This window comes from Carlito syrichta, unplaced genomic scaffold (assembly GCF_000164805.1).
Source record: "Carlito syrichta isolate Samal-C Ts95f unplaced genomic scaffold, Tarsius_syrichta-2.0.1 Scaffold311906, whole genome shotgun sequence".
Lineage (NCBI taxonomy): Eukaryota > Metazoa > Chordata > Mammalia > Primates > Tarsiidae > Carlito > Carlito syrichta.
Window position 1 is genome coordinate 339,356 of NW_007256002.1, and position 18,172 is coordinate 357,527.

Here is an 18,172-nt window from a genome sequence, read left to right on the forward strand (position 1 = left end):
CGGCTACTTGGAAGGCTGAGGCGGAAGGATCGCCGGAGCCCAGCAGGCCGGGGCTGTGGTGGCCAGGAGCGGCCACTGCACTCCAGTCTGGGCAACCAAGTGAGACTCCAACTCAAAAAAAAAAAAAAAAAAAAGAAAATTCATTGTGGCCAAATGAGTTTTATTTTAGCACCACAAGGGTTTATTACTATATGTTTATTGACATATTAAGTGATATACGACACATTTTTTCAATAGATATCCAAAACACATTTGATAAAATTCAACATAAATCTTAAAACTTAAATGAAATACAACTATATTTCCTTAAGGAAATACAAAATATAACTATATTTTATTACCCATTATATATTTTTGTAGTTTATAATAATATAACGTATTATAAATATAAGATAATAAAATTAAAATAGTGCATCTATTTAGTAGCAAGACACAGTATGAGCCTTGAGAGAAAAACACACACAAAAATGCAATTAAAAAGAGCAGCAAGGCCAAAAAAAAAAAAAAAGAGAGAGAAGCAAGGCAAATGTTCTCCTTATTACAATTTTGGAATTAGAGAAAAGTAATTAAACACATACAGATACACACAGGCATACAATTAAGACAAACGGTGAATTGGTTAAAATAAAAATAACAGGTGGTTTGTGAATTTAAAAAAGAAAGATGTTCTGAAAAGGCATTAAGAACCTTTGAAGTTAGATCCATCTGGGCTCCAATCATGGCTTCTGCAATTAATAACCACATGATTTTAAACTTCTCAAGTCTCAATTTCCTCATTTGTAAAATGGATATAATAAGGTCACTTTTCAAGGTTGTTGTGAGCATTATGTGAAATATTGTCAAGAGCTTAGCAAGTGTTGAGCATGTAATAATCACTCTAGCTATAGTAATTACACTAGTTAATCACTGCAGCAATTACTTACCATGTTAATAGTAATATTTGTAATACTAGGAACATGTATAACACCAAGCAGCATTCATCTGTGCTATTCATTATCAGCTAGAAAATTTAACGAAAAGAGTCTTCATAAATAAACAAGGAAAAAATAGGGAAATCACATAGAAATCACATAGTCCCGTAAGAGATACAGGATACATATGCAAAGAACCTTAAATCTTTTAGAGGAGAAAAAAAATATCTAAATAAATAGAGGGACAAATCACGTGCCTGGATGAGAACGAAATGTCTACAGATTAAGTAATTTAAAGGTCTATAAACCGTAAAGCAAACAAAGCTTGGGCAGTTCTTCTGAATCCAGGGTGTGGCCTTAGAGCAACCACAATTAAAATGTTATATAAAATGGCATAAATGTCAAATGGAAATGAAGGCCCAGAGAGCTTAAGGAACACATTTAAAGACTGTTTTTTGTTTTGTTTTGTTTTGAGTTGGATTCTCACTCTGTCACCCAGAATGGAGTGCAGTGGCATGCTCACAGTCACTGCAGCCTCAACCTACTGGGTTCAGACAATTCTTCTACCTCAGCCTTCCAAGCAGCAAGAAGTACCGGCATGCACCATCATGCCTGGCTATTAAAGACTGTTAATTGGAATCTGGACTGGGGCAGGATTTCACACTTCCTGATTTCTTGTCCAGTTGCTCTGTTATTTTGCACTGAATCTCTGTATCTAGAATATCAATGAATATTCTGAAAGAGAAGAGAAATGAGGGAGAACTAACTCTCCTGCACACTAGAACATATTTTAAGGCAGCAGTAATTAAATGGTGTGGCGTTAATCAGAATAAAACAGAATCAGCAGCCCAGAACTAATCTTTGGTATATATATATAAAAGAATGTGACATATGACTATCTAAGCCACAAAGAAATATAAATACTACTATCATATTATTTAGGTAACAAGATCTTCAATACTAAAATACTTATATATTAAGATAAATATCATAAGTATTAGCAAAATAAATAGAATTAAATCAAACCATAAACAAACTAATAGAAAATGGAGGTTATCCCAACTGGAAAGAAGTAATATTTTAATAATGCCTGAAATAATGGAAGACTTCTTAAAGGAAAAGATAGGCAAACCTGATTATATAAAACCTTTACAATTCCTCTAAAGTAACACAAAACTTATTAAAAAGCAAAGAGTGATCAAATGAAAACATATTAAGATAATCTAGCCAATAAAGGGATAAATCTATCATTTATAAGATTTACATATGTTCCAACAAAAAACAAACTAACAAAAAACCCAAGTTCCAAATGGATACATGGGCGAAGTAATGAGTAGTTAATTCACCCAATAAGAAAAAAAAGTAAATAAATATTTTGAAATTTTAAGTTTGAGCTTGCTAATGAATTAATGGGAATAATAATGCCAACAATAACTAATTACAATTATGATTATGATTATTGATTATTCCTACTATATTCTGACCAATAAGGAGCAAAAGCAAAGGCCACTCAGTCTTTGCTGGCAACATTATTGGAAACAATTTGGTCAATGGAAATGTTTCTACACTTTGACCTTGTGAATCTCAAGTCTAAGAATTTATCTCAAGGAAGTAACTTAAAGGAGGAGAGAAAAAAACCCAGCAGTGCATACTTGCTTATAGTAGGATTGTTCATTATAGTTTAAAGAAGGCAAACATCTAAAATAGCCAACAATAGACACATCAATACAAAAGGAATTATGTACTCATTAAATGACAAATGAGGATGAGTCAAAACATACGGAATTAGTTATAAAATAAGAAAAAAAAAGAAACAGGAAGTTGTATCTATTTGTCAAATCAACTGTGAAAAATATTATAAATATGGGTATATACTGGAGAAAACAAAAAATTGTTACTTTTTCAGAATTTATGAGGTTATGGGTTAAATTTGAAGATTTTTTTTCTAGTATTTTAAATCTGCTGTAGTAAAAATTAAAAGTAGGTTATATAATACATTTTTAAAACATTCCTCTAAAGACGGTTAATTAAAAAAAATTCAATCCTTTGAAAAAAATGTTTTTGGAAATTTCACTTCTGAAAACTTTCTTTTTAATGTTGAATAGGAAGGTGGTGGTTACTGTATTTCAGTAACTGAAATGTTCAGTAACCATTAATGTTGGTGATGCCCTGGACACATCCACATAACAATACGCTGAGACTGGTCCTAGCAGGCTTGAAGTGGGGCAAGGATTTTTAAGTGGTACTCTGTGAGGCCTGGGGTCCATTGCAGTACTTCAGGGTCACAGTGCAAAGAAAGAGAAGCCCAGAAAAGGTAGATTCAAGCCCTCCTATCTCCTTCAGCCAGAGCAGCCCTACCTGCCTATTCTCCACATACTGGCCTTTTAGGGATTAGTTTGTCGAAATTTTATGCAGCTAAAAAAATTCAAAACGGTTTATGGAATGGCCAGACCATGAGTTTGTAGTCAGGAGATCTTTGGGCCTTGGTTTCTTCAACTAAGAGGAGAGCAAGAATTCCTGCCTTAGTTTATTAGGATTAGATTAAATCAGAGGTGTAAGATAACACGCTGTGGAAAATACTATATGAAATTTATTTATTATGATTGGAATGAAAGAAGTCGGATAATATGGATGAGCCTTGAAGACTTTTTGCTAAATAAGCAAGATACAATCCCCACCGGGGTAGCCAAGAGCACACACTTGTGGGGTACTTCAGCTCCTTTTGTTTGCATTCCCCTGGAAGGTTTAAAACAGAAAACTTGGGAAATCCCCAGAGTCCTGCCCTCAGTCTAAGTTGAGGAGCCACACTCGCCAAGAAGAAACCCTACAACCACCAACATAGCTGGGCTTCTCCCACAAGTGTCACCTCCTGGTTGGAGGTCAGCAGTATAGCCCACCGCACTGGATATAAACGTCAGCTTTGGAGAAGGCCTGATCCCAAGTTCCAGCTAACATCACTTTCCTAGCCACTCTGGTCACTTAGGATGCTGTGAGCCAGTGCAGATACCCAGAATAGGACTGCCACAACTGGCAATTGAGAAACTCATCCCATACCAAGGCTATATACAACCAAAGAAAGCTGCAGTGCCTATGCCAGCTCCTGGCAACCTCAAATAAGAAGAAATAGTTTACTCAAATGAAAAGGAACCAGAAAAGTAATTCTGACAATATGAAAAAACAGAGTTCTCCAATACCCCCCAAAGACCACACTAACTCTTCAGCAATGGACCCCAACCAAAATGAAATTTTTGAAATTCCAGACATAGAATTCAAAAGGTTGATTATAAAATTGACGAATGAACTTCAGGAGAAAATTGAAAACCAACATAAAGAAATTAAAAGCTATTCAGGACATGAATGAAAAATTCTCCAAAGAGATAGACAACCTTAAAAAGAAAACAAGCTAAAATTCTGAAAATGAAAGTATTATTTAGGGAAGTACAAAATGCAGTGGAAAATTTTAAAAGTAGAGTAGAACAAGCAGAAGAAAGGATCTTGAAGACAAAGCTTTTGAATTAACCCAATCAGACAGCAATAAAGAAAAAAGAACCAGGAGAATGGAACAAAGTCTCCAAGAAATGTGAGATTATGTAAAACATCCAAACCTAAGAATCATAAGTGTTCCTGAAGACCAAGGGAAAGCAACAACTTTGGAAAACTGATTTGAGAGAATAATGGAGGAAAACTTCCCTGGCCTTGCCAGAGATCTAAACATCCAGATGCAAGAAGCCCAAAGAACCCACAGAAGATTCATTGCTAAAAGGTAATCCCCAATGCATATAATTATCCAGTTACGCAAAGTTAATGTGAAGGAAAGAATTTTAAGAGTAGTGAGACAAATTACTTACAAAGGTAAACCTATCAGACTAATAGTAGACTTTTCAGAAGAAACCCTGCAAGCCAGAAGGGATTAGGGCCCCATCGTCAATCTCCTCAAACAGAATAACACTCAGCTAAGTATTTTGTACCCCATAAAACTAAGTTTGATAAATGAAGAAGTGAAGTCTTTCGTAGACAAGCAAACACTGTCACCACTAGACCGGCTCTACATGAAATACTCAAAGGAGTTCTAAGTACTGAAACAAAAGGTTGAAATATACCAGTAGAGAAATGCTGGAAATCATAAAGTTCACAGGCTTCATGGAACACTAACACAATAGAGAAAATAAAGAAATCAGATAACAACCAGTATGATGAATGGAATAGTACCTTACATATCACTATTAACTCTGAATGTAAATGGTCTCAATTCCCCACCAAAACAATATAGACCAGCAGAATGGATTAAAAAAAAAAAACCCAAATGTCTGCCGCCTTCAAGAGACCCACTTAACTCACAAAGACTCCTATAGAATAGGCAAGGTAATGGGGTGGGGAAAAATATTTCATGCAAATGGAAACCAAAATTGAACAGGAGTAGCCATTTTCATATCAGATAAAACAGATTTTAAATTAACAACAGCAAAAAAAAAAAAAAAAAAAAAAAAGACAGAGATTGGTGTTATATACTGATAAAGGGATCAATTCAATGAGAAGACATAACGATTTTAAATATATATGTGCCTACTGCCAGAGCCCCCAGCTTTATAAAACAAATTCTCCTAGACCTAAAAAACAAGAGATAGACAACAATACAATACTAGTGGGAGACTTCAACACTCCAATGACGCAATAGATATATCAAGTTAGAAATTAACAAAGAAACATTAAAGTGGATTCTAGAGCCAATGGAACTAACGGACAGCTACAGAACATTCCTTCCCAAAACTACAGAATATACTTTTTTCTCACCAGCACATAGAACATATTCCAAGATAGAACATAAAAGAGGCCATAAATCAAGTCTCGATAAATTCAAAAAAATCAAAATCATAACAAGCACCTTCTCAGACCACAGTGGAATAAATTAATTAATAAATAGAATAAATTAGTAAATAGAAATTAATTCCAAGAAGAACTCATGAAACCAAACAAAAACATGGAAGTTAAACAATTTATTCCTGAATGATCCTTGAGTCAACAATGAAATCTAGATGTAAATTTAAAAATTCCTTGAATTGAATGACAACAATGAAATGAGCTATCAAAACCTCTGGGACATAGCCAAAGCTGTGCTCAGAGGAAAATTTTAACACTTAAGGCCTACATTAATAAGACTGAAAGATTGCATATTGACAAACTAACACGACACCTCAAAGAACTAGAAAAACATGAACAAACCAAACCCAAAGCTAGCAGAAGAAATAATGAAGATCAGAGGAGAAATCAATTGAGTTGAAATGAAACAAAAAGTTGGGTCTTTGCAAAGATAAACAAAGTTGATAGACTGCTAGCTAGATTAATTAAGAAATGAGAGATGACTCAAGTTAGCTCAACCAGAAATGAAAATGAAGACATTACAACTGATACAACAGAAATTCAAAAGATTATCTGAGGCTATTATGAGCACCTCTATGCAAGCAAACTAGACAGTCTATAGGAAATAGATAAATTTTTGGAAACATACAACCCCCTAATGTTGAATTAGGAAGAAATAGAATCCTGAACTAACTAACAATGAGTAGTGAGATAGAAACAGTAATTCGAAGTCTCCCAACAAAAAAAATCTAAGATCTGATGGACGCACAGCTAAATTCTACCAGATCTTCAAAGAAAAACTGGTGCCAATTTTACTGAAGTCACTCCACATGACTGAAGAAGAGGGAATCTTATCTAACTCATTCTACAAGACCAGTATCACTGTAATACTAAAGACAGAACAAGACACAACAAAAAAAGAAAACTACAGACCAATATGTTTTATGAACATAGACCCAAAAATCCTCAAGAAAATATTAGCAAACTGAATTCAACAACACATTAAAAAAAAAAACACCATGACCAAGTGGGTGTTATCCCAAGGATGCAAGGGTGGTTCAGCATACACAAGTCAATAAATGTGATCCACTACATAAACAGAATTAAAACAAAAATCATATGATCATTTCAATAGATGCAGAAAAAGCATTTGATAAAATCCAGCATCCCTTCATGATAAAAACCCTCAGCAAAATAGGTATGAAGGAACATTCCTCAGAATAATAAAAGCCATATATGACATTCCCACAGCCAATGTCATCCTGAATGGAGAAAATTTGAATGCATAACCCCTCCGAACTGGAACAAGGCAAGGATGCTGACTTTCACCACTACTATTCAACATAATGCTAGAAGTCCTAGCCAGAGCAATTAGGCAAGAAAAAGAAATATAGTGTATACAAATTGAAAAAGAAGAAATCAAACTTTCTCTGTAGGCCAACAATATGATCTTATACTTAGAGCAATCTAGAAACTCTTCCAAAAGACTCCTGGACTTGAGAAATGAATTCAGTAAAGTTTCAGAATGCAAAATCAACACAAACAATCAGTAGCACTGCTATACACCAGTAACTACCAAGCTGAAAATCAAATCAAGAAGTCAATTCCATTTACAATAGCAGCCACAAAGATAAAATACCTAGGAATATATTTAACCAAGGAGGTGAAAAGTCTCTATAATGAGAACTACAAAACTTGAATGAATGAAATTGCAGAGGACACAAATGGAAAAACATCTCATGCTCATGGATCAGAAGATTCAACATATTACCTGAGGTTATCTACAGATTCAATGCAATCTCTATCAAACTACCAGTGTTATTTTTCACAGAATTAGAAAAAACAATCCTAAAATTCATGTGGAACCAAAAAAGAACCAGAATAGCCAAAATAATCCTAAGTAAAAAAAATAAAGCTGTAGGCATCACATTACCTAACTTCAAATTATAATACAAGGCTGTAATATCCAAAACAGTGTGGTACTGTACAAGAGCAGATATATGGATCAATGGAATAGAACAGAGAATCCAGATATAAACCCTAATACCTACAACTAACTGAACTTTGACAAAGCAGACAAAAACGTACACTGGGGAAAGAACACCCCGTGCAAAAAATGGTACTGGGAAAATTGGATAGCTATCTGCAGAAAAAGAAACTTGATCTCTATCTCTCCCTATATACAAAAATTAACTTAAGATGGATTAAAGACTTAAACATCAGACCCCAAACCATATAAATCTTAGAAGAAAATCTAGGAAAAACTCTTCTGGACATCGGCCTAGGCAAAGAATTTATGGCTAAAACCCCCAAAACAAATGCAACAAAAACAAAAATAAACAAGTGGGAGTTAATTAAGCTAAAAAGTTTCTGCACAGCAAAAGAAATAATCAACAAAGCAAATAGACAACTTACAGAGTGGGAGAAGATATTTGCAAACTATGCATCTGACAAATGACTAATATCCAGAATCTACAAAGAACTAAGACAAATCAGCAAGAAAAAGCAAATAACCCCCACTAAAAAGTGAATAAATGGGGCAAACCTTTCAGGTCCCCTCCCACTGTGAGAGCTTTAAAAAAAAAAAAAAAAAGTGGGTAAACGATATGAACAGGGCATCTCTCAAAAGAAGATGTGCAAATGGCCAACAAACATAAAAAAATGCTCAACTTATCAGGGAAATGCAAACTAAAATCATAATGAGATAACACCAGATCTAAAGAAAAGGGAATGGTTATACACTGTTGGTGGGAATGTAAATTAATACAACCTCTATGGAAAGTGGTATAGAGATTACTCAAAGAACTAATAATAGATTTACCATTTGATCCAGCAATCTCACTACTAAGGAACAGAGGTTGTTATGTAAAAAAGACATCTGTACCCGCTTGTTCATTGCAGAACAATTCACAATTTCAAAGATGCGTAATCAACCTAAATGCCCATCAAATGATCAATGAATAATGAAAATGTGGTACATATTCACTATGAAATACTATTCAACTATCAAAAAGTATGAAATAATGTCTTTTGCAGCTACTTGGATGGAATTGGAGAAAATCATCCTAAGAAAACTAACACAGGAAAAGAAAACCAAACACTGCATGTTCTCACTTATAAATGGGTGCTAACCCAAGGATCTGCAAAGACATAGCGAATGGTATAATGGACACCGAAGTCTCAGAAGTGGGGGGAAGGGTGGAGGGACAAAAAAAAAATCACCTGTCAAGTACAATATGCCCAGGTGGGGGAAGTGGGTTCTCTCAAAGCCCCCTCAAAGTTGTTTAAATAAAAATAAAATAAGCCAGACACAAGAGGACAAATACTGTATGAGTCCATTTCTAGGAGGGACCTAGAATAGTCTAATACATAGAGACAGAAAATAGAAGGGAGATTACCAGGGCCTGGGGGAGGGAGGGATTGAGGTGTTATTTTTTAACAGGTACGGTGTTTCCATTTGGGAAGACAATGAAGTCCTGAAAATGGATAGTGATGATGGTTACATAACTTAATGCCACTGATCCGTGTATTTAAAGTGATTCAGGCTGGGCTCAGTGGCTCAGCCTGTAATCCCAGCACTTTGGGAGGCCAAGGCGAGTGAATTGCCTGAGCCTGCGGGTTCAAGACCAGCCAGGCAACTTGGCGAGACCTCGTCTCTACAATAAAAATAAAAAATTAGCCAGGTGTAGTAGCATGTGCTTATAGTTCCAGCTACTTGGAAGGTTAAGACGGAAGGATTGCCGGAGCCCAGCAGGTCGACGCTGGGGTGGCCGTGAGCGTGCCACGGCACTCCAGCCTGGGCGTCAGAATGAGACTTCAACACATACACACACACAAGAGATTCAAACTGTAAATTTTATGCTACATATATATATATTTACCACAGTAAAAATCAAATAACCCATTCCCACCCCCAGAAAAAAAAAGCAGCAGGATATAGACAGAGAAATACAAAAGAGAATGAGGAAAGAGAGAGGCTTGCAGAGATGGCAGGACTTGGCCACACTTTAAGGGACAGGTATGATACAACCCAGAAAGGCAGGAGGGCCAGCAGCACAGAAGGAGACGGGGCAGAGACTGAGGCATGACAAGGCTCACCCCTCGGGTCCACCCTCATTCCTCTTTGCCCACCCCCTGGCACTATGGTTTCAGTTACGGATGATTTCCATGTACCTGTCTCAGCACTCCGCCACATCTTACACAGTATTTCATTCGTTCATTTATACAACAAGTACTTATTCAGGGCCCAAGAGTACCAGATACTATTATATGCACTTAGTGGCAGAGACACACACAGATGACACACACACCAATTCCTGCCCTTGGGGGGCTTCTGCACCTAGGGATAATAATAGTTGACACCTAGACAACACTTATCATGTACCAGGCACTGTTTTTAGGTACTTTTCAAATATCAGCTTATTTAATCTCCATGATAACCTGCGAGGCAAGTACTGTCAGCCCCATTTTACATGTGGGGGGAATCAGGCCCAGAGAGGTAGCTGGCCCAGGTCGCATGGCTGGGTAGTGATAGGCCTTACAGTTCCAACTCACAGGGGGCTTGACACACACATGTTGAAGAATACGGTCAAGGAAAGGTGCTGGGGGATGCTGAGAGCAGGACTGGACCGGTTGCCAGATCTAAGAGGGTTAGACTCAATCAAAAGCATCAACAGAGTTGAGTGTGGAGGGGGAGGCTGTGCAGGAAACCAAAGTCTTATTTTCAGAAGATGAGTCTGGCAGAGACGTGGAGGGGGGTGGGGAACCAGAGGGTCAGGGGAAGGGACTTGCAACCACCCAGCAGGACAGGGGTGAGGTATTACTTGGTGGAGACAGCAGATTAGAAAGCAGGAGGTGGCCTGATGCCTTGAAAAGATGAATTGATCTGTTTGGGCGACTTCCTGGGTGCAAGGGGGAAAGGAAGCGTCAAAAGTTCAGGCCTGGGGCACCTTCCAGATCTCCTAGCTGTTAACAAGGCTGGGGGGGGGGCGCTGGCAGGGTCCACCTGGGGCCTGCAGGCTAGTGGGAAGGAGACAGGTGTGGAGGTTCTCTCAGTGGGCAGGAAAAACAATTCGATTAATTCATTCATCTGCAAATATTTACTGAGGCCTGCTCTGTGTCTGGCCCTCCTGACAAAGGCCACTGGCAGGAAGTCTCAAGTTTACACATTTCCCTTCCTTGATCTGGCACAGAAAAATCCGACCCTGGCCTGAGGGATCATCTGCCCCGACCCCACCTACCTTTTTCCTGCTCAGCCGCTTCACTAAGGTCTGGAAGCTTGAGCCCCACTAAGTTCTGATTTCTCATCAGGATGTGTTCCTTTGTAAGAAGAGAAAAAGACAGCATTTCGGATGATGGCATCGGACTGGACTCTTCTCTTGGTTCTATCTATAGTTCTGTGGCAACTCAGCCTTAGGTGGGAGACACCAGGGGCAGCTTCAGAGCTGGGCGACCATGGCATGGTGAGATCTGAGGAATGCCAGAAAAACAGCTCCTCTCCTGGCCCATGAAGGTGCCAGAAACTGCCACATCCTTGGGTCAAGAAGTACCCTGGGCATGGTCTGCTTTTTAGATAAGTCCCTCGACTTCAGGGAAATAAACTGCTCAGCTACACCGTGGCTGAATTTGAAGGGCTGGAAGTTTGGAGAGGGCTGGAAGAGCAGAACGAGGACTCTGGGGACAGGGGTGTCCTCTGGGTGTGTATGGGGCTGTTCCTGGAAACAGCCTTTGGTGACCTCACTGAATGGAGCTCCCTGTCTTGTTTTCTGGCCCACTTTCAGGAGCTGTGACCCCACTCCCTTAGTTCCTCATCGGCCTTTTATGGAACCTCTTGAGTTTTTAAACTCTACAGACAAATGAGCCCTGAGAATGGCTGCCTTGGGGCCTCAACACCGGAGAGATGGGATGCTGACCACAGGTATGTGGCCCAGGTAGGCTCACACCTGCTCTAAGCCAATCAGCATGCCTGGCAGAGCTCCTGGCCCCTTGTGATTCATGCCATCAATGGACTTTGAGTTTCCTGCATGGCAGAGGCCACTTGAGTAGTTTGCCCCATAAAGAAGGAAAAGAAGGGGAGCGGAGGGTGCTCATGGTCCAAGTGAAAGTCATGGTCAAGGGCCATTTACCTGCTTGCTTAGCAGGTGAGAGGCCCACAGCCTACCAGCTCTCAGCACACTGGATTGTGTGGGGGTGGTGCTTGACTGCTAGGGCAATGGTTAATGGCAGGAGGCCTCCAGGTTCTCTATAACTTTGCTGAATGAGAGAAACCTGCAGGGGCATAGGGAGTTGCTTGTGGCCTATGCCTGAGCCCTGATGATCAGAAGCCCATGAAGGCAAATTCCTGGGACTGCAGCCCACCATGGCAGCCCCTCCAGACCCTGTGCTGATCCAGTAGCTAGCTAGGTCTTTCTGGCTGGGTTTTTGGTTTAATATGTTAACACCAATAGCCAGGCCGCAGCTCCCCTGAATCTCCAACTCAGAGCACCATGAAGGTTTCTGAAGAGGGTGTGTCCAGCATTGGAATGTGTCTCTGCTAGCACAGAAGTCCCCTCACTTGTGCTTGAATGCTACCAGGCACCTCATTTTTTCCCTGCCCCACACTTTCCTCTGTAGGGAAGTCAGAAGGGGTCTTGGCCAGCTCCAACTGTGGGGGCGCTGGGCCCCTCCCTATGAACCTCAGTTGCCTTGGCTTTGACTCCAGGTAGGCCTTCTGGGGAAGAGGGGATTTCTTTGTCCAATCAACTCTTCTCTCCCTCACACTCAAGTCTCTCTCCTCTGTATCTCTGGAGAACTCCAATCACACCCTGCATAGGGTGGTGGCCCCATGAGAGGCCACCACGCCTGGTTTGATGGCCAATGGAAGCTGGGGACTCCATTGGAAGAAATCCATCATGGACTGAGTAGCCCCTCATGGCCATCATCATACTTGCATATGGATTGAGAGCGCTTTACTGACAGGCATCAGGAAGGAGAGCTTGGGGCACGACAGAGGAAAAAGCGATTTCCTCTTTGCTGAGCCAGTCCTAGGCAGGACCCAGTGCTCCATCAAGGGGTTCCTGTTTGTGAGCCTCCAATTTCAGTTGGAGGAGGAAAACAGCTCAAGACTAAAGGGCTCACCTCTCTCTCCACTCTCCTGCCTCCCCCTAAAATGTGGCTTTGTGTGGCAAAAATATCCAAGACTGACCTTGGCCTGGTAACTTTGGTAAAAAACATACCTAAAACTGGAGCTTATGAAAGTGATGCCACGTTCAGGGCCTGATAGCTCAGAACCCTCTAGAGGCGCAAGTCGCCCTGAGGTCCAGGCTCAGCCCAGAGGTCATCAGCCCAGGGGGGACCTGGAGTGCACACCCAACCCAGCAGGCCCCCAGGAACCCACCTCACGGAGCTTGGTCAATTTCTGCATCCGCACGGGTTGCACTTGGATCTGAAAGTCTTTGAGTCCAGGTGCCTTGGCCAGCTTGGGGCTCACTTTGCCTGCCAAGCGCTTCTCTTCCTCTGTCAGTGGCAGCTTGGCAAGCACTTTCTGTAGCCGGGGGTTGGGTTCCTCAGGGCTGCTGTCCCAGGAGACCCCCCGCAGCAGAGGAGGCCGGGACACAGGGAGTCGCAGCTCAGCTTTGGAGCCGACCTTGAGCCCTGTAGGTTCTCCAGCAGAGCTTCTGCCCTGGAGGCCTGGGGGAGGCTCCTCTCCTGAGCCCAGGGCCGGACTTCTCAGCAGAGGGCTGCCCTCTCTGGCTGTCTTCAGCTGCTTCCCCAGGTCGCTCTCCACAAGGCCAGGCTGGGGGCTGTTAAGGGCCATTTTCCCAGTGTTGCTTGTGCCAGAAGCTGGTCCCTTGGGTGTGGTCTCGGAATGGTGGAGAGGATCAAAATTTTCCTTTTGTTCTATTGCAATCTCTTTGGACTTCTCAAATGTGGGCGAACGAGGGGCCAGCCTGCCCTGAGACACTTTCCTCTGGTCATTCTGTTTCCGGTCAACTAGCCCTTTGGGGACATTCTGAAAAAGACAAGGTAAAACTGGGACTCTGGAGGCAGGTCAGGGAGGGGACAGGCGGGGCCACTTCTGCTGTGGGGCCTCTGCCCCCACAGGCCCTGCAAGGGGCCCATTTGTGTATGTGAGTATTATGGTGTGAGTAGACCATGGGAAGAAACGAGCTTCTCAGGCAGGGCTGAGCCAGCAAAGAGGATCCACAAAGTCTGAGGTTTGTAAAACAGAGAGGACAATGGGACCTGCAATTCAAAACCAGCCAAAAACTTCCCAAGGGCTAGAGACTGAGGAAGAGAGTGGCCTAAAAGGCAGCTTTGACCCCCAACTCGGTTGCCCCATATTCTAGCCTTGGCTCTGCCTGGCAAGACCCTTAAATCTTAGGACACTCTGAAATTATATACAAATGTATGTGTATGTTTGTGAGTGTAAAAGGGTACTTTTCTGGGAAGAGAATCCACAACTTTCAACAATTTCTCAGAGAGTTCCATGATCCCAAAGTGGTTAAGAATCAATGGCTGAGACAATTCTTGTAAAGGTTGTATCTTACTTTCAGAAACTTTCAAGTCCTGCATTCTGCTTTCATTCCTAATGGAAACCTGCCTTCTGAGAAGCATGGGGGTCATGTCTGGGTATTTGTGTGGCTGTCTTGCATGTGTGCTGCAGCTCTTCCAGAGATTCTATCCTGGATCCTGTTCTAGGTGAGACTGAATTCTTTACTTAATTTAATTTTCTAAAAAATTTTATTTAAAGATAGAGTTGAGGTCTTGCTATGTTGCCCAGGCTGGTCTCAAACTCCTGGGCTCAAGTGATCCTCCCGCCTTGGCCTCCCAAAGTGCTGGAATGACAGGCACAAGCCACCACGCCCAGCCTAGGTGAGACTCAGTGCTAATGTTGCTCCTGACACACCTTGAGCACTTGGGCACCCTGCTCTGAGCAGGTGTGTGGTGGTTCTATTGCCCATCAACAAAGATGAGGTTTTCCTGGCTGCCCTAGGCAAAACTCCAAGCAGGAGCGCAAGCTTTCCCGCAGTTTCCAGCGGAGCAGCAGTCTTGCCTGGCTGTACTGGACCTGGAGGTCCCCCTTGTCTCCAACCAGCAGCCTGACTGGGAATCAGGGCTAAAGCATTACCTCCACGGAGGTCAACCCCACCAAATCCTGCCTTCTCACCCCTCCACCTCAGATTTCGGTCATGATGGGGTAGAGGAATCTGTTTCTCCTGCTCTGACCTCCACTCACACATGCACACACTCACAGGCTGCCAGGGCCAGCCTGGACTTCTGGAAAGCTGTCTCCCACACCCCAATCAACCAAATTGGGCAAAGATCAAACTCACAGGCTCTCCAAGGTGAGGTGAAGAGACTTCGGCCTCATCCCCCTTCTGCTGGAGGAAGTAAACACAAGTCAGTCAGCAGTGGGAAGGGACCATGTGTCCTCTTGAGACACCCTCAAGGAGGCCCCTAGCAGTGGTGTACATGCCTCCCCACCCAGCACCCCCATCACTGGTGGGTCGTGAAGGGCCTCCTGGGTGTTAGGGGAGAAACCCATTGGCACAGAAACAGCATAGCAAGTGGGGCCCTGTTACCTGTGGTGGTGATCCGGGCAGAGGGGATGGTAGGCCACTGCACACATCCAAACCTGGAAGGATCCAGACACTAGTCAGTGATGACCAGCACCCTCAGTGGTTCTCTTACCTCCCCAGAATGTTGTCCCTTAGCAATCTCAGGCCTGGAGTCAGAAGTACCACTATTTGCTGACTACTTCCCACGTGTCAGGTTCTGTGGTGGGCCCTCATTGAATCCTCACAGAAATGATATGAGGAAACTGAGGCATAGGGAATTTAAGGTCACAAAGCCAAGATGTGTTAGTGCTGAGATTTGAACCCAGGCTGCCTGGGCCCAGCCTGAGCCCCCTTCCTCATCCAAACTTTCTGACCCTGGGCTCCCAACACAAGCCCAAAAACCTAATAGAAAGTCCATCTGCCTTTGCTGGGGCAGCCCAGCCAGGTATCCTCTGGAGACAGGTGTGGAGGCGGCAAACAGGGGTTCTGAAGGAGAAGCCTGCAGGCTGGGCTCCACCCAGAGGGAGAGGCAGGGCAAGAAGTGCCTGAGCCTCACCTGGTGGTGGGGTAGCGATTATAAGTGAGTTGCTCCGAGAAGAAACAGGAGAGGATCCGGGGCTGAGGTTTGGGGAAACAGCTGTGGAGACAGGTACAAATTGGTTGACATCTGTGAACGTTTAGGACTTCAGCCTACAAACACATCCTTTTAGGTGGCTCTGAACCCTGAAAACCGGGCCTGCCTTGTTGGGGTCAGGGGTTGATGCTGGGCTGCCATGGGCTTCTGCCACAGCCAGGCCCCTCCCTAATGACTGACCAACAGAGGGGGCCCTTGGGCCATCTGAGGGGTGGGCAATGGAGTCACACTCCTCAGCCTGTCTGGCTGACTTCAAAGCACCTTCCAAAATGGAGGACCTGGCATTGCTTGGCAGATACCGTGCCAAAGGCTGTGCCTTCCAGACTTTCCAGAATGGCCCGGATTTCAACCGCCACATTTGTCCCGAGTACATTTGCACTTGGCCAAAGAAACCAGGCCCAACCTTCTGCTCAGGAAGAAGAATGACTCTAACACAGAGGCTGAAGGAGGCTTCTCGGGCCCAGAAAACTCTCCCTCTTGCCCAGGAATTCCCCCAAACTACCTCCTCTTCTCCCAGAGGGCCTAGGATCCTTCTCAGGGTCCATAGTTAGAGATCAGGAAGACAGCCCAGCATGGCTCTCCAGACCTCTGCTGAGGAGGTGCCCACAGAACAGGGCCTCCTGGGGAAAGCAGGGTGGCACAGGGGTCTGTGTACATGGGCATCCCGTGAGGATTTCCCTTCATGCAGGACTCGGGGAGGTGGAAGCTTGGGGTAGAGGTACAGTCGTCCAAGTTGTTTATGGTATCATATAGGTTGACAATTTTTGGCAAATGGCAAGCCATGATAGTCACACACAGGGCCAAAAAGTGAAAAGCAGAAGTTTTCCAGGCCAGCGTTGGGTAGGCATTTCAGAGCTTCTGGAACCGAGCAACATGCCTTCTCTTCAGGATCCTCTCCACGAGGCTTAGTTCTCCTGGGGCCTGAGACCTAGGGCAGGCGAGTCAAGGGCCACCCCTATAGAGGCAAGGCTCCCACTGCAGTTGGTCCCTGGCCCTTTCCTCCCCACCCTTCCTTTCCTGGCTGAGGACTCAGGGCAACCATCTGTGCCCCCAGCCCCGCCCTACCTGACGGGGAGTCTCCGGGTCCACTCCTGGACTTCCTCCCACGGCGAGTCAGGAATCGCTCGCTCACCGACTTTGCTTCTTCCAGCAACGCCAGGTTTTTCTTCTTGTCTTCTTCCGAGATGCTGATGTCCGGCAGCTGGTCATTCACCAGGTCAATGATGTGCCCCGCAGGGTCTGCAGGGGGAAGGTGAGCTCTGGTGAGAGCCACTGCATCCTTGGTCCCAGACCGGGAGGCCTTGCCATGCCATGCCGCACCTGAGCCCAGGGATGCTGCCCAGAGCCAACCCAGCCTGTCGAACCCTGGCCCAATGCCATGGAGAGGGTTGCATGGGGACACAGTGGCTTCTTCTGCAGGACTGGCCCCTCTGGCTTGCAACCTGTGGCTGTGGCATGTCCTTGGTCACAAGTGGTCAGGAAGCCATCTTGGGTCCCCAAACCACCCTAAACTCTGCTGTGAAGGAAGGGCCCTCCAGGATCCACCTCCCCCGACTCCCATCCCATGCCATCTGCTCCCCTAGTGTGTTCTTGCTTCAGGTCTCTGCTTCTTTAACAAACAAGTTGACTTAAGGTATATAGATTGAGAGGATCCAGAGATCATGGGTAATGGCCACCCATGGCCACCTTCTCTCCCCTTATGTCATTTACCCCCATCCTTCTCCCAAACTGCCCCTCCTCCAGCAGTCCCTCTGGATGGAGTGGGTGAATGACACCACCTCTCATCCGGCTGCTAGGAACAGGAGAGTCACTCCACACACACCCCTCTTCCTCCCCACATCCAATGAACTGATCAAGTCCTGACATTTACCAATAAGCATCCCTGGAACCTGCCTTTCATCTCTATGCTTGCTCATCAGCCCTTACCTGGACAATTACATCCACCACCTACTAGGTCCCCATCCTCAGGTGATCCCATTCTCTTCTGCCGATCAGTGACCTTCCTGCCAGCCACATCTGACCGTGCCATTCCCTGCCTCATCTCATGGGAGTTCCTCCTGCTCCTCAGTATGGCATCTAAACTCCAAACTGGGCTCAGCCAACGTTGCTGGTCCCTCCACTCCTGTCCTTCTGCAGTGAACGACTCTCATTCCGCCTCCCTAGCCTCCACTCTCCCTTCTTCAGCTGTAGCCCCTCTGATTCCCCATTATATCAGGAGGAGCTAACCACCT

The 18,172-nt window shown here is 43.8% G+C and overlaps 1 protein-coding gene across 4 annotated transcripts in view; it reads right to left on the reverse strand.

Moving 5' to 3' along the window:
- Positions 1 to 18,172, reverse strand: part of MRVI1 (murine retrovirus integration site 1 homolog) — a 135,521-nt gene that overhangs the window by 46,894 nt on the left and 70,455 nt on the right. Inside the window, exons 5-10 of one of the 4 annotated variants that reach the window (XM_008069283.2) lie at positions 17,007 to 17,180; positions 15,864 to 15,944; positions 15,332 to 15,384; positions 15,083 to 15,127; positions 13,144 to 13,758; positions 11,009 to 11,087 (exon numbers count right to left, since the gene is read on the reverse strand). In XM_008069283.2, the coding sequence (XP_008067474.1) occupies positions 11,009 to 11,087; positions 13,144 to 13,758; positions 15,083 to 15,127; positions 15,332 to 15,384; positions 15,864 to 15,944; positions 17,007 to 17,180 (1,047 nt within the window). Of the gene's footprint in view, positions 1 to 11,008; positions 11,088 to 13,143; positions 13,759 to 15,082; positions 15,131 to 15,331; positions 15,385 to 15,858; positions 15,945 to 17,006; positions 17,181 to 18,172 lie in introns of all 4 variants that reach the window. The other 3 variants (XM_008069284.2, XM_008069287.2, XM_008069286.2) reach the window with 3 other exon arrangements.